Below are 15106 nucleotides of genomic sequence, written 5' to 3'. Positions count from 1 at the left end.
CCCGCACCAAGGGGACACCCAAGGTCACCCACGGGGGACAGTGCAGCGATGGGGGGGAGCCGACCCCCCTGTTCCCCCCCAGATCCCCCCCTGCACCCTCGTACATCCCCAAAGCACGGGGGGGACAACACACACACATGACATATGTCACCGCTGGGGTACCCTGAGGGGGCGGGGGACACCCCTGTCCCCCCTCACAATGAGGTGAAGCCAGACAGTGTTTTTCTGGATTTTTATTATAAAAACTTTTTTTTAAATGTGTTTTGTTTTTTTGTTTTTCCTCCATTCTCACGTCTCTGCTCATTAAAATCTCATTCACCAGCAGCCCCGGCCCTGCCCGGTGCCCCCCCCAACCCCCCCATGAGCAGCCCGACCCGAGACCAATATTTACAGATGCTGCTTGGAGGGGGGGCCCTGGGGGACACCCACCATGGGGGTGATTTGGGGGGGTCCCCCCAGCTGCTGCCTCCTCCCAGCCCCCTCCCCCTCCTCCCCATGACCCCCAAACTGGGGACGGCAGGGGCAGGCCTGGGGGGGGGGGGGGTGGGGGGGGGGGCAGGTGAAGGGGACCCGTGGCACAGTATTTACAGGGGGGGGCCCCCCCGGGGACACACACACTCACCCACAGTCACACACGCACACACTGAGGAGTTGGCACCCACACGAGGGGCACAGCAGAGCCGGGGGGGTGAGAGGGGGGCACACCGGCTCGTGGAAAGAGAAAGGGGGTGGGGGGTGGAGAAAGGCTACAGGTGAGACGAGTTGGCCAGTTCCCTGCCTGGCTGCCGAGCTGGGCACCCACTTGCCCCATTTTGGCACATACAGCAGTGGGGAAGCGGGGAGAGGGGGGCACGGAGAGGATTGGGGGGGCGTGGGGGCTGCCTTCATCTTAGCCGGAGAGTTTGTAGAGGATTTTGGGGTGGGACACACACACACACACAGGCTGGGAAGAGGTGCTGAGCCGCGCCATGTCCCCCCCCAGCGCCAGCTCCGCGCCCGGCGGGTGACCACCGGGTGTCCTCCAACACCTGGTGTGGGGGTGACAAAAAGGAGCGGGGGGGTGGGGGGCACGCGGGAACCCAACCCAATAAATTAGAGGCGCGGGGTGGGGAGGGGGGGTAGAGGAGGAGAAGGGGGGTCAGAGGCCGTTGGCGGAGCGCTGGATGAACGGCACTTTGCTGAGCTCCACCACGGGCGAGCGGGGCTTGTTCTGCATCCGCGGCACCCGCTGCAGCAGCTGCTGCGCCTGGCGCTGGGCGTCCCGCAGCTCCTTCCGCCACTGCGCCAGCTCAGGGTCGCTCTGGGCAGGGCAGGGCAGGGTAGGGCTTAGGATGGGGCTCCCTGGGGTGCCCACAAAGGGGTACAGGGTGATTGAAGGGCTCCCCGGGGTGCTCAGGTGGGGTACAGGGTGATTGGAGGCTCCCCGGGGTGCCAGGGCTGGGTATGGGGTGGTTGAGGGGCTCCCTGGGGTGACAGGGCAGGGTAGGGGGTGGTAGGGGGCTCCCCGGGCAGGGTAGAGGGTGGTCAGGGGCTCCCTGGGGCAACAGGGCACAGTAGGGGGTGGTTGGGGGGCTCCCCAGGGTGCTCAGTCAGGGTACAGGGTGGTTGGGGGACTCCCTGGGCAGGGTATGGGGTGGTCAGGGGGCTCCCCTGGGGTGTCAGGGCTCTGGGGTTACCCCAAGCTTTCAGTATTTGTGTCCCATGCTGGCTTGGAGGGTTAAATATAGAGGGCTAGGAGTGGCCAACAAGGTTTGGTGAGTGCCCAGCGGGAGCGACCAGCACCCAGGGGAGATGGCGAGTGAAGGGCAGCAGGGGGCTAGCAAGCGCCTGGCAGGACTTGGCCCCTGACCCCCCCGCCGCGCCGGGGCAGCACTCACATCGCACTGCAGCACGAACTGCTTGCCGCCGCGGATGCGCAGCAGGATGCACTTGCGCTCCTTCACCTGTGTCTCCTCCACCGAGTCGATCTCCTCCATGGTGAGCAGGGACTGCTGGGGGGACAGGCTCAGCCCAGCGGCCTCCTCACCCCAGGCCCCCCCCAATTCCCTTCTTGTACCCCTCGAGCATCGCGCTGGCCCCGCGGCCCCCCCACCCCAATCCCTCCGCCACCGCCTTACCGGCGACTCGCCCTCCCCGCGCCACTCGAGGCGGTTGGGGAAGAGGTAGAAATAACGGCGCTGCCACTGCGTCAGGAAGGGGTTGCCCAGCTTGGCCATGTAGCCGTGCATGATGCAGTCCTTGCCCATGGCGTACTCTGCGCCCGCCGCCGCGGAGAGAGGCAGGGTCAGCCCAGGGGGTTGTGAGGCGGGGAGAGGGGTGGGGTGGATTGAGGGGGGGTAACACAGCCCCCACTCACCCTCCTCGTGGCCCAGCTGCTTGTTTTTGGCTTTCTTGCGAGCCTCCAGCTTGTCGGTGTCGGTGTTGACGGCTTCGAAGACGGTTTCTGTCACTTCTTGCTGCCACCGCTCCGAGATGGTGAGCGGGAAGTTGCGGTAGAGCTCCTGGTCGCTCTCCAGCAGCTGGTGGGCAGCACCGGGTCACGGGTTTAGGGGAGGGGTGTGAAGGGGGGCTGCCTGCTGCTGCCCGCACCCCCGCCATGCTCAGCCCCTTTCTCCGTTACCTTGATCCCCTTCGTGTCCTCCTCATCGAAGGAGCCGATGTCGAAGGCGTCGGCCGCGTTCACCTCACCGCGGGGAGGGATGAGCGGTGGCGGGTACTGCGGGCAGGAGAGAGGGGGTTGGCGCGGGGCGGCTGCCCGTGGGCCCCCCCATGGCCTCGCCTGTGCGTCCCTTCCCTCTCACCTTCTGCAGGAAAACCATCTGCCAGTCCAGCCCCTTGAAGAAGGGCTCCTCCTTCACCTCCTGAGCCCTGGGGAGCGAGGTGGGGTGAGCACTGCAGGCTCCCCGGGCAGCAAACCCGGCGCCGGGCAGCACAGCGGCGCCCGCCGCCGCCCACCGGGACTCACCCGCGCCCCATGCAGCCCAGGCGGCGGTTGACGTCTCGTTGCAGCAGCCCCTCGAGCAGGGAACGTAGCTCGGGGGAGAAGGAATCCGGCAGCTCGACGGCCTGCGGGAGAGGGAACAGTCACTCCCGGGGTGAGCACACGTGTGTGCGCAGAGACACGAGCCCATCCATGTGTGTACACACACCCGTGGAAACACGCAGACACCAGTAAACACACCCGTGTGCCACCTGTGTGCATGTGTGTGAACACACCCGTGTGTGTTGTTCTGCACACGTGTGTGCACACGCATGTAGGGCACACGCCAGGCACTGCTCACCTTCAGGGAGAGGCTGTTCCTGACCCCCACACCCCCTTCTTGTGCCCTCCAGGCCCCCCCGCCCAGTGCACAGCAGAACAGGGGTGCTCCCACCCTGCCCACGCCTGCTTCAACCCCCCCAGGTCACACGGGGCAAAGGCCGGGGTGCCCCAAACTCACCATGGTGAGGGTCATACGGTCAATCTCGTGCTTGTCCTTCGTCTTGTGCTGCCGGAAGGGGCTGTGCCTGCGGGCATGAGGGGAGAGGGGAACTGAGAGGTGCCCACCCGTGCCTGCTGGCACCCACCCGTGCCCACACGCTCACCCCCGGAGGAGTTTGAAGAGCATGCAGCCCAGCGAGAACCAGTCGGCGCTGCTGTCGTAGGCCACTCCTTTCTGCAGCACCTCCGGAGCCATGTACCCATGGGTGCCCCTGGAGGGGGAGGGCACAGAGGAGGGTGAGGGGCCGTGCCAGGCAGGCGGGCAGGGCAGGCAGGGGCGCAGGCACACACTCACACGCTGGCGTGGGGTTTCTTTTTGGAGAAATCGCAAGCCAGGCCCAAGTCTGAGATGCGGACGTGGCCAAATTCGTCCAGGAGGATGTTTGCCGGCTGCCGAGACACCACGTCACCCCTGAACCCAAGCACTGCCCGTGGGATTTGGGGGTGTTCACAGGATTGAGGTGCCCGTGGGACCGGGAAGCACTGGTGGAGTCTGAGAGTGCCCCCCTAGTCGAGGTCTCAGGACACCCACAGGGTCCCATGGAGTTTTGGGGGTGCCCACAGGACTTGAGGGTGCCCTCTGGGTTTGGGGAGTGCCCACGGCGTTTGAGGGCTCCTGCAGGGTCTGTGACACCTGTGGGTGCCCACAGGGTCCTGGCAGGGGCAGGAGGGGTTTTCTACAGGTCCCAGGATGCCAACAGGGTCTCTGGACACCTGCAGGGTGTGAGGGTGCCCATGGGGTCAGTCACCTTGAGGTCACGGTACACCACGAAGCGGCTGTGCATGTGTTCCAGGCCCAGGATGATCTCGGCCGCGTAGAACCTCATCTCCACCTCCGAGAAGACACCGTGCTGGGACAGGTGATAGTGCAGGTCCCCCCCTGCAATGACAGGGACCAGGTGTCACCGTGGCACTGCCCTCTGTGCCCCAGGGACAGTGCAGGCAGGCTGGGGGGGACTTCGAGCCCATGGCTCGGGCCAGCAGTGGTCCAGCGGCCAGGGATCAGCCCTGGGGCCTCTCACCGTTCATGAGGTCAAGGATGAAGCTGAGCTTGTCGGGGGTGTGGAAGGCGTACGACATGCAGACAATGAACGGGCAGTCCTGGCAGGAGAGAGATGGTCACGCAGTGCTGGCAATGCCCTGGGGACACCCTCCCTTACTGTCCCCCTCCCCTGGCCCGTAAGCGGGGTGCCAGCCCTGCCCGGTGCCCGTGTCCCCTCACCCCAGTGCTGACGAGGGACAGCATGATGCGCTCGTTGAGGGCCAAGGTCTCGCCCTGCTTCATCTTGATGCGTTTCTTGTCCAAGCACTTCATGGCATACCTGGGGACAAAGAGTCCCCGTTGGGGGGGGGCAGGGGGGGAAATGCAGCCGGGCTCTGCCCACAGCCACGGTGCCACGTCCCTCCTGTGCCACTGCCACGTCGCCACAGCCCTGCCTGCCAGCACCCACTGTCACATCACCGCCATCCAGCTACCACCCACGGGCCATGACGTCCCTGTATCCCCCAGAGACCTGTAGCCATGGCGATACTTCCGCATCCCCCCTAACATCTGTTGTCACGGCAACACCACTGCAGAGGCCCTCGGGACCACCACCACAGCCCCAGTGACCCCCCCCAATCGCAGGCAAATCCCTCTGTACCCCCCCCCCACCACCACAACGGAGCATCCCCCCATTACATTTTGCCCGTATCTGCTTTCCGGCAGCCGTAGACCTCCCCGAAACCACCGCGGCCGATGATTCGGTGAACGCTGAAGTCGTTCATGGTGAGCTGGAGGGGGTGAGAAGGAGGTGGGGTGAGTCTGGATACCTGAGTCCCACAGCACCCACCCTGCACCAAGAGTGTGTCCATGGTTTGGGGTGTGTGGGGGGGAATCCCACATCCTGCCTCAGTTTCCCCAGGTGAGGAACACGGAGGCTGCTCCTCACGTCCCCGTGAGCGTGGAAGAGCTACCTGTGAGTGAGCGAAAGCCTGGGGGGTGTGTGAGGGTGCCCCTGAGGGGTGTTCGACTAAGGGTGTTCGTCCAAGGGTACCCACGCCGGCCCTAGGGAGCCCTGGGGCAGCAGCTCTTGTCACTGCACCCATGTCCCCCTCCCTGGAAGCGCCCAGAGGTGCCTGGGGTGCCCCGAGGCGCAGGGGTCCCTGCTCACATGGATGTTCAGCTCCACGTTCTTCCACTGGCAGAACCGTGTGAACTTGTCACTGCAATGAAGCACAGAGAGGGGAAGAGTGGAGACCCTGGAGAACCCCGCCCAAGATGCATCTCATGGCAGAAGGACCCCTTGGACTTGTCTGGAGACAGGCAGCACCCCCTGGGACCCCCAGCTGGGAACAGAGAGACCCCGGGTCAGAGCTGGGGATGAGAAGAGTCCCCCAAGTCCCTGCTCTGGGGACAGACACTCCTGGAGCTCCTATCTAGGAGGGGCCCCTGGCCCCTCTCTGGGCTGGGAGACCCTGGTCCCCACTGGGATGGGACACTCCGATCCATGTGGGACTTTCTTTCGTCTCACCTTTCGATGAATTTCTGGAAGATGCCCCCACGCAGGTTCTGGCAGATCTCCTCAATGTAAGGCTGGGGGGGGGACACACACAGGGCTCAGCGCTGGGTCCCCAGTGCCACCCAAGTCACCCGAACCCCTCAAGTCCCATCGTGACATGAGGTCTCCTCTAACCCTGGGATTTCCCATATCCCACTGCCACCCTGACACTGCCAGGCCCCTGGGGATGCTTCTGCCACCCAGGGTCACCTGAGTCTCTGGGGACCCCAATGTCACCACCCCTGAAGACCCTGTTGTCACCCTGGGTCACCTCTAGGTCCAGGGTCCCAATCACCACCCTCTGAGAAGCCCCCCCATTAGCCCTCAGTCTCCTGACTACCACCCCATGAGGACCACCAGCAATCCCCCTCACTCCCAACCTGCTGGGGACCCCCTGCCCATCCCTTCTGGGACCCCCCACCACCACCTTTGAGGCCCCCTGTCACCACCAGCCCCCAGCCCCCCCGTAAGGATTAACCCTCTGAGTACCAGAGGTGGCAGGGACCCCCTCTCTGTCCCGGGTGATGCCCACCTGGAAGAGGTCTGGGGGCACCTGCTTTTTGCTCAGGCGGCTCTGGACATGCTCCGTGGCACTCTTGGAGAAGGGCTGTGAGGCAAGATGGGACCGTGTCACCCTGGGCAGAAGAAGAAAAGGCAGCGGGGGGAAAGGCAGCCCCCCCCAGGGGCCAGGTAGGGCTGTGCAAGTTGGGGAACCCATGGAAGAACCCCCATTTGTAGGGCTGCGGCTCCGAAGAACAGTCCACAGTGGTTTTGGAGCTCCCTCTGAAGACGTCAGCACCTCGGGACAGTGGGTACACCCCTCCCACCCGTTTTGGGGACCCCACCCTGCTACGTCACCTCACTGTAGTGCCGGCACAGCGCCCGCACAGCACGGCACTCACGTGGGAGCAGGCTAGCAGCTCCTTCATGATGTAATGGTCAAAGATGTGGCGGCTCCGGGCAGTTCGTTCCTCCTCCGAATCCAGCTTCTCATACTTCTTGATCTGCCAAGGGCACAGCTCCCATGGCACAGGGGCACAGTCCTCACCCCACACTGGGCAGGCGCAGCCCACGGCTGAGCAGCCCCCAGGACTTGGTATGCTGGGAACCACGGTTCCAGCCCCTCTGGGTACCACGTCCCGTGGGCACCCAATGGTTATCACCTCCCCATGGTACCCAGGGCATCACCTCCCAGCCCCCTGGGCACCCTCGGGTACTCTGCATGCTCTTGGTACCATGTCTGGGGGTCCTGTAGGTAACCAATCCCACCCCCAACACTCCTCGTGACCATGGGGATCTGTCCAGATGGATCCCCCCCATCTCACCTCCTCATAAAACTCCATCAAGGGCTTGGCCTCCTCTGCCTGGTTAAAGGCGAAGTCCCGGAAGAGCAGGTACCCTGGCAGGGACAGAGCCATGGCATGAGAGATGCCAGTCCCATAGTCCAAGCCAAAGGCCACTGGGGTGTCACCTGTCCCCAAGCCACCCCCATGCCAGGCACGGGGAAGGGGAAGTGCCAAGTTGGGGACTGGCCAGGGTTTGGCAGGGTGACGCAGTGAGGCGAGGACAGCGGCTGGCACAGGGAGGAGCAGCGCAGGGCTGGAGGGCACCGTGGGGCAGGGGTGCAGTGGGGGAGCAATGGGGCAGGGACACAGGCGGGCACCGTGGAGGGAGCAGGCTGCCGTAGGGCGGACGTGCCCGGAAACCGCCGGAGCCGGCGGGAGGAAGTGAGAGGCGCTTCCTGCCCCGGATGGTTAACGCTGGCGCTGGGGGAAGTGACGGGGCGGGGGACGTGGGGTGGGGGGACGTGGCGCAGGGGGTTGTGTCACGCAGCCCCCCTCAACCCTGGCACTGCTGCTCAGCCCCACAGCCCCCTTGCTCCCCCCAGGCCACGCCAGCGGCAGAGGGGAATGTCCAGTGTCACGGCTGCCACCAATCCAGCCCCCCCCCGCACTTGCCCAGGGACACAGTGAGTGTCCCTGTATTTGTGGGTGCCCCCCGCCGTGTCCCCAGCTCACCGATCTTCTGTGCAAAGATCTTGTCGAATGTCACTTCTCCCCGGTCCTCCAGGTACTTCTGCATGACACTGCGGATGCTGGGGAGACGTTGGAGGGGCTCAGCGCCCTGCCCGTCCCCCCCGCTCCTCCCATCTTGTGTGCGTCCCCCCCAAAAGTGTGACATGTCGCTGGGCGCTGCTAAGGGTCAGGCACAGGGTGCCCCAGGCACTGGGGTCCAAGGGGACCCCCAAAAAAACCCTCCCTGGTGCCTGGCAAGGCACAGGAGGGCAGACTGGGGCCACACGCCTGGGTTCCCTCCTGCTCCCTGGGGAGGAACAGGGCAGCATGTGCCCACGCGTGCGAGGCTGCGTGCGTGTGCCAGGAGCACGGGGGCCAGGCTGGGCTGTGGGTGTTGTGTCAGGGCTGTGCGGGGCTGTGGGTCACCCGCAGCGTGCTGCTGCGTGCCATGCTGTGCTGTGCATGTGCGCCAGGCTGGGTGTGCAAAGGGAAGTTGTGAAGCGGGGGTGTGTGGGCAGGAGGGGGTGTCTGCATGAGAGCGACACAGGCGCGGGGGCAGCGGGGAGCAACACAACTCAGCGTGTGTGTCTGTGTGTGCGCAGAGAGAGGGCACAGGTCCTGTGTGTGCCAGCCAAGCCCTTGCACGTGTGCGATGTATGAGGGGTGTACACAGGTGTGCACATGCTGCCACCCCCCTGCACTCTGCACACAGAATCCCAGAATCATCTGGGTTGGAAAAGCCCTTGAAGATCATCCAGTCCAACCATGAACCTCACCCTGACCGTTCTCAACTCCACCAGATCCCTCAGCGCTGGGTCAACCCCACTCTTCAACCCCTCCAGGGACGGGGACTCCACCCCTGCCCTGGGCAGCCCATTCCAACGCCCAACAACCCCTTCTGCAAAGAAATACTTCCTAAGAGCCAGTCTGACCCTGCCCTGGCGCAGCTTGAGGCCATTCCCTCTTGTCCTGTCGCTTGTTCCTTGGTTCAAGAGACTCATCCCCCCTCTCTGCACCCTCCTTTCAGGGAGTTGTAGAGGGCCATGAGGTCTCCCCTCAGCCTCCTCTTCTCCACACTAAACCCCCCCAGTTCCCTCAGCCGCTCCCCATCAGACCTGTGCTCCAGACCCTGCACCAGCTTCGTTGCCGGTCTCTGGACACACGTGTGTGCGTGTGTGTGTGTACACGCACAAGTGCACGCCGCAGGAGGGCACGGGAGTGGATGCGGGTGTGCCTGGCAGAGGAGGTGTGTACCGGGATGGCGTGTGGGTGTACACAGGGTGTGACTGCAGGCTGGGGAGCGTGTGTGTCTGTGTGCTGGGCAGGATACGTGTCTGTGTGTGCACACCCAGGCGGGTGTGTGTGTGGGCTGGGTGCCCGTGCACACCTGTGGACACACGCGTACAGGGTGTAGTGGGGGGAGTGTGTGTGTGTGTGTGCGCGCACAGAAGGTGGTTGTGCACACACAGCCATGCCTGCCCGCGGCGGGGGGTGTGTGTGTGTGTTGCCGTGCCGGGCTGAGCGGGAGGGCTGTGCCCGCTGCAGCGGGGCCGCGGTGGCCCTGCCTGGCCCTGAGAGACGGGGCCGGGCCGCAGCCGGGGAGCCGCGCCCGCGCTGCGCCGGGAGAAGGGGCAGCGGGGCAGGGCCGGGGCGGACGGGCGGACGGTCACGGGGCCTCACCTGGGCTCGGGCAGGAGGATCCTCTTGCTGGCGCGGGCGGCGGGCGCGGCGCGGCTCTTCTCCATGGCCATCAGGTAGCTCACGTCCGCCAGCACCGCCTCCAGGTCCGCCATCTTGCACCGCGCCGCCGGCCCCGCCGGCCCCACCGCCGCCGGACCGGACCGGACCCGGACGGACCCGGAACCGGAACCGGAACCGGGACTCGGACCCGGAACCGGAACCGGGGGCGGCCCCCCCCCTTCCACCCACCTCCCTCCCTCCCTCCCCGCCCGGGACGGGCCGGGCCCGGGGAGGCCCAGGCGGCGGCGCGGGCTCAGCGGCGGGGGGCCATGGCGGGCGGGCGCGGCCTGAGGGGAGCGCGTGTCGCTGCGCGTGGCCGCGCGCGTGCGTGTGTGACAGGCGGCGCTGCCGCCCCGGGACGGAGCGGGGCGGGGCCAAGGGGGGGTTGGCCCCGCCCTTCCCGACGCTCCGCCCGCAGGGGCGTGGCCTGGACACCCGCGGGCGCGTGGGGGACACCGTGTGTGTGTGTGTGTGTGAGACACGGTGTGACACCAGGTGTGTGACACCGTGGGGGTGTGTGTGACACTGGGTGTGACACCGTCTGGGGAACACCATGTGGGGGTGTGACACCAAGTGTGTGACACTGTGGGTGTGTGTGACACCAGGTGTGACACCATCTGTGTAACACTGTGTGTATGTGTGACACCATGGATGTGTGTGATACCACATACGTGTGTGTGACACTGTGTATGTGTGACACTGGGTGTGACATCATCTGTGGGACACTGTGTGGGTGTGGGACACTGTAGGTGTGACACCATGGGTGTGTGTGACAACGTGTGACATTTGGTATGTGACACTGGGTGTGACACCAAGTGTGTGTGACACCGACACCATGTGAGTGTGACACTGTGTGGGTGTGACACCAGGTGTGACACCATCCATGTGACACCATGAATGTGTGAGAGACTGTGTGTGTGACACCATGTGGGTGTGACACTCTGTGTGTGTGACACCAGGTGTGACACCATCTGTGTGAGACTGTATGTGTGTGCACCAGGTGTGTGACACTGGGTGTGTGACACTGTGGGTGTGTGTGACACTGGGTGTGACACTGCATGTGTGTGTGACACCATGTGTGTGTGACGCTGGCTGTGACACAATGTGTGTGACACCATGGGTCTGCGTGACACCGGGATTGATCCCCTGGGAGCCAGTGTTGTCCCAAGGGAGGCAGGGGACAGGCAATTCCCCGGCCCTGCCTCACACGTGGGGCAGGAGGTGATGGGGGACGCAGGGACGCCTGCCACCCCCCCCCCCTCCAGGAGATGACAGGGACGTGGGGACAGCTGCCATCGCCCCCCAGGAGACCACGGGGACAGCTGCCAGCACTCCCCAGGAGGTGATGGAGACACCGGGACAGCTGCCACCGCCACCCTGGGGGGGCTCAGGCCCACGGCCCCGCGCCCCAAACTTCCTCTCTGGTGGCATGGGGCTTCGGAGCAAAAGGGGGGGGCACAGGAGGTCCCTGGGGCCCCCCAGCCCCGGGCTCGGCCCCTCCGCTTCCCTTGCAGACAAACAACGGGCAGAGCCCAGACGCAGGGTTTTGTTTTTCTTGAAATTTTTTATTCCAAAAATCCACCCCCAAGAAACAAAATATTTCCCTTCAGAGGCTGGTATCTTCCCTCCCCCCCACATCATCTCTCTCATCCCTGTCGTAATATGTTATGAGCAAAGATCCTCTCTAAAACCAGTATCGGAGAATGCTTAGAAAAAGGAAAACCAAACCAAACCAAAAAAAAAAAAAAAATCAAAAACGAAGCAAAAAAAAATTGCCAACTAGCTCCCCTCCCTCTGCCCCCAGACAAGAAACCCCCAACCCAAACCATACCGACTGAGAGAGCGTAAGACTTGGTTTGCTTTTACCCTTAATGCTTACATTTAATTTTAAAGCACAAACATCAGAGATGGACTCTAAATCGCCAACAAAAAAATATATATTTACAATATTTCTCCGGGAGGGAGGGCAGAGTGGGTGGGTGGGGGGGAAAGGGGGGGAATTGAAACAAAACAAAAACACAACCAAATCCTTAAACAATAGTGATTTTTCTTGCAGGAGGTGTCTTTAGGGAGCAGTCTGGGTTGCTTTTAAATCACTAAGTGATTTTATATATATAATTCTCTCTTTTTTTTTTTTTTTGTCCTTGTGGATTTTCACCCCCTGCCCACGGATGGGGGCCGGGGTGGCCGGTTGGGTGACGAGGGTCAAACGCCGGAGTCTCTGCGGCCGGGGGGGGGGACACATGGGATGGGACGGACAGACAGACAGACAGACAGCGGGGAGGACTCGCCGCCCCCCAGCTCGGCCGCTCGCCCACCTCCCGCCCCAAGGGAGGGTCCACGGCCGAGGGAGCCCCGTTCCCACCCGATTCCGGCTAAAAGCTTTACCCCAGCATTTTTTTTTTTTCTTTTTTAAAATTTTCTTTTCATTGCAAAACTCAAAAAAAAAAAAATCAATCCAAAGGAAAAAAAGAAAAGCTTTCGATTCTTCCGACGTTTTTCCCAGGAGCCACCGACAAGAGAGAGACTAAGGCAGGAGGCCTCCACCGCCCGGCTGCGGGCAGGGGCCTGGCTCCCCGCTCTTCCTCTCACCCCGGGGGTGGTGGTGGGGGGGTGTTTTCTGCTCCAAACCCTCCGGCTTCACTGCGGCCAAACTGCCCCTTGTCCCCAGGCCCTGCGGCCATCGTCCCCTCGCGTCCCTCGGGCAGCCGGGAGCGGAGGCCGCCAGCCCCGCCGACGCCCGGGCAGCAGGCTCGCTCGGCGGCCGTCTCTCCTCCCTTATTGCTTCTGAAGCAGCGGGGCGACGCGGGCTGCTCCCCCCCCCGCCACCGGAGCACCCCCCTTGGCCCTCGCCGGGGCTGGGGACCGGTGGCAGGGGGCTGGGGGGGGACCCCCGTTTGTGCTATCTGGATGCGCTTGCCAAGGGGCTGGGGAGGGGGGGGAGCGGGCTGGGGAGAGCGGGGTCCTGACACCGGGGGAGAGGTGGGGAGTGTCCGGTCACAGGCAGGACAGGGAGGGAAATAAAATAGTAACCCAAAAGAAGATTCCAACCTTTTTTTTTTTCTTCTCCTTTCTTTTTTTTTTTCTATTTTTTTCCTTGTTGGTTTTTTTTGTTTGTTTGTTTTTTTGTGGTTTTTTTTTTTTTTTTTTTTTTTTTTTTTAAAGTGCAAAAAGCTCTCTGCTGCCCTAGAGAGAGGTTCTTTGGACCGACCATTCATTGCAAAGGAAAAAACGGCAGCTAAAAGGGGGTTGGGGGTCAGGAAAAGGAGAGGACAATGCGGTGGGGCGTTCGTGCCAGTTCGGTCCCAGGCCACAGCGCCCTGGGCAGAGCGAGCAGCCTTTGCCCCTGCGGCCGCGGCGGCCCTAGAGTGCTTCACGATGCTGGGCCCCGCACAGGGAGCTTGGGGGAGGAAGAGGAGGCAGCTCCTGTCCCCCCCCGTGCGCTCACTCACCCCTGGCTGATGCTTTCCAAGTCCTCCCTGAGCTCTGATGTACCTGCGGTTTCTCCCCTGCTCCCAACCGGCGCCCGGCCATCAACCTCCGTGCGGGGCTGCGTCAGGACAGACCATGCCGCCCGGAGCGGGAAGCGCATCGCCCCCCAGCCTCACCTCCCCAGGCAGGGGGAAGAGCGGGCTGCAAAGCCCCCCACCCCCAGCTCCTGGCCAACGTGCCGGAAAAACCCACGACACCCCGGCCCTTGACACTGAAAGAGCCGCCCGGCTGCGTGCGAGCGGGGCGAGGAAGAGGGGGGGTGGATCACAGCCCCTGCAGCTGGACGAGGGGAACCATAAGGGGACAAGCGACGAGCTGGTGGTGGCACGGAGGGGTACGTTTTGTTCCAGCTCTGCTCCCGCTTCCTTGGAGAGACCTTGACCCTCAAGCTTTGTGCTAACGGGGAAGTGACAAGTGTTTCAAGGCAAGGAGACGACGGGGAGGGGAAAAGCTGGGGGAAGAGGGTGCCCCAATTCTCTGCACAGAGACCTCTGTTACAACCTCCGCCTCGGGAGCGGCCAGCCTCCGGGCTGAGGCTCCCTGCCATTTGCCCATTCCTCCTCTGGTACTGGCCAGCCTGGCGGGACATCTTCATCGGCAGAAGTCCCGGGGGAGGAGGAGGAGGAAGGACGGTGGAGCGAGGCCAGCGGTGGCCCTGCCTGCCGAGTCAGGTGGGAGGCAGCGGCAGGACACGGAGGGCAAGGTGGGGATGTGGAGGAGTGGCTCTCCGAGAGGGGTGGGATGGGCTCTTTTTTTTTTTCCTTCTCCTCAGTCTGCCCCGGGGAGGGTCTCTAGCTGATTTTTTGGATCAGCTTCTCATCGGACAGGCAGTAGAGGCTGTTGATGGACAGGTCCGAGATGAAGTGCTCACAGGCTTTGCGGGTGATCTGTTTGCAACCTCGCAGGTCAATTAGAGTGATGTTGGAGATGCGGCGCAGGTACAGCAAGGCCTGGTCCGTCAGCTTATTGCAGCCTGGGAGGGGGAAAACGAGAGGGAGAGTGAGCTGCGACACCTCCGCGAAGCCAGAGCTGAGCTCGCACGTCAAGCCAGGAGGAAGAAGCTGCTTTTCGATGGCAGCCAAGCCACCCCGAGCAGCGTTACCCACCTGCCATGTTGAGCTCGGTGAGGGAGTTGCGTGTGGAAGAGCCCACGGCCGTGAGGAGGTTGACCGACTGGTCTGTAAGGTGGTTGCAGTGGCTGAGGTCGAGGCGGGAGAGCAGGGGCATATGGCGGATGATCAGCCGCAGCGTGGCGTCGGTGATGTCCAGGCCGGCAAGCCGGAAATCGATCATGTTGCGGAGTTTGCTGCGATTGTCCTGACCTGCAAAAAAAGGGAGGGGAGAAGCTGAGGGCAGACTATCTGCCCGATGGAGTTGGGGACATTCGGGATCCAGCATCGCCTCCTTGCTCTGGGCCCAGCATGTCACCCTCCTCCAGCTCCTCACAACCCACCGGGACCCTCCTCGATCACCACCGCCCCAGCCTGGGCAACAGCTTACTGGGTTTGTCTGTTGGAGGGGTGAGTAAGTCCCGGATCTGAGGGTCCTTGATTCCTACTGCCCACCGAAGATCGAGGGTCCTGAGAAGGGGGCAGCTGGAGGTACTGAGAGCACAGACCGCAGACCAGGAACAGCCCGCTAAGATGAGGTCTTTCAGGCCTGCCAGGAAAAGGGAGAGAGGTAACAAGTCAGACGGGCTCGGTCAGCTCCGAGGTGTCCCCGATCTCAACCCTCCCTTCTCCAGGCACACGAGGAAGTAGCTCCTCTCCCTGCCTGGGGTGGGACGGGGAGCTGGGCTCTCTGAGGGAGAGATTAACCACATCGCTATCAGCTGCTCA

At 63.2% G+C, this 15106-nt stretch overlaps 2 protein-coding genes across 6 annotated transcripts in view; both read right to left on the bottom strand.

Annotated features, from left to right (window-relative positions):
- Positions 1-219: 219 nt before the first annotated feature.
- On the bottom strand, positions 220-9945 carry GRK2 (G protein-coupled receptor kinase 2). Of its 2 annotated transcripts, none has more exons than XM_074884707.1 (21): positions 9717-9945; positions 8040-8116; positions 7347-7420; positions 6924-7025; positions 6554-6628; positions 5995-6056; positions 5635-5686; positions 5163-5254; positions 4704-4803; positions 4504-4582; positions 4231-4361; positions 3777-3871; positions 3586-3693; positions 3441-3507; positions 2966-3066; positions 2802-2868; positions 2621-2716; positions 2357-2519; positions 2118-2254; positions 1878-1988; positions 220-1300 (listed from the first exon to the last, which is right to left on the bottom strand). In XM_074884707.1, exons 1-21 carry the CDS (start codon positions 9827-9829, stop codon positions 1139-1141), a joined length of 2064 nt encoding a protein of 687 aa, XP_074740808.1. In that variant the 5' UTR covers positions 9830-9945; the 3' UTR covers positions 220-1138. The 2 variants fall into 2 exon arrangements, with proteins under 2 accessions (XP_074740808.1, XP_074740807.1); XM_074884706.1 differs by having other exon boundaries at positions 1878-1991; positions 9717-9943.
- A 1686-nt stretch (positions 9946-11631) lies between these two features.
- The window catches only part of KDM2A (lysine demethylase 2A), a 53419-nt gene continuing 49944 nt past the window's right edge, over positions 11632-15106 (bottom strand). For all 4 annotated transcript variants that reach the window (XM_074885389.1, XM_074885390.1, XM_074885391.1 and 1 more), the window contains 3 exons: positions 14769-14927; positions 14375-14590; positions 11632-14241 (listed from right to left, as the gene is read on the bottom strand). In XM_074885389.1, the coding sequence (XP_074741490.1) occupies positions 14060-14241; positions 14375-14590; positions 14769-14927 (557 nt within the window). In that variant the 3' untranslated portion in view covers positions 11632-14059. The remainder of the gene's footprint in view (positions 14242-14374; positions 14591-14768; positions 14928-15106) is intronic.

The sequence above is a fragment of the Strix uralensis genome, chromosome 15, assembly GCF_047716275.1.
Source record: "Strix uralensis isolate ZFMK-TIS-50842 chromosome 15, bStrUra1, whole genome shotgun sequence".
Lineage (NCBI taxonomy): Eukaryota > Metazoa > Chordata > Aves > Strigiformes > Strigidae > Strix > Strix uralensis.
This window is presented reverse-complemented; position numbering and strand designations above follow the sequence as displayed.

What these genes read in the sequence shown, in the direction of transcription:
- GRK2 (XM_074884706.1), bottom strand. Translation starts at nt 9,829, where the DNA reads ATGGCGGACCTGGAGGCGGTGCTGGCGGACGTGAGCTACCTGATGGCC. An exon ending in ACGTGGAGCTGAACATCCAT is followed by an intron (nt 5,255 to 5,634) that starts GTGAGCAGGGAC and finishes CACCCCCTCCAG; the next exon opens with CTCACCATGAACGACTTCAG. An exon ending in CTCTTCAAACTCCTCCGGGG is followed by an intron (nt 3,508 to 3,585) that starts GTGAGCGTGTGG and finishes TCATGCCCGCAG; the next exon opens with GCACAGCCCCTTCCGGCAGC.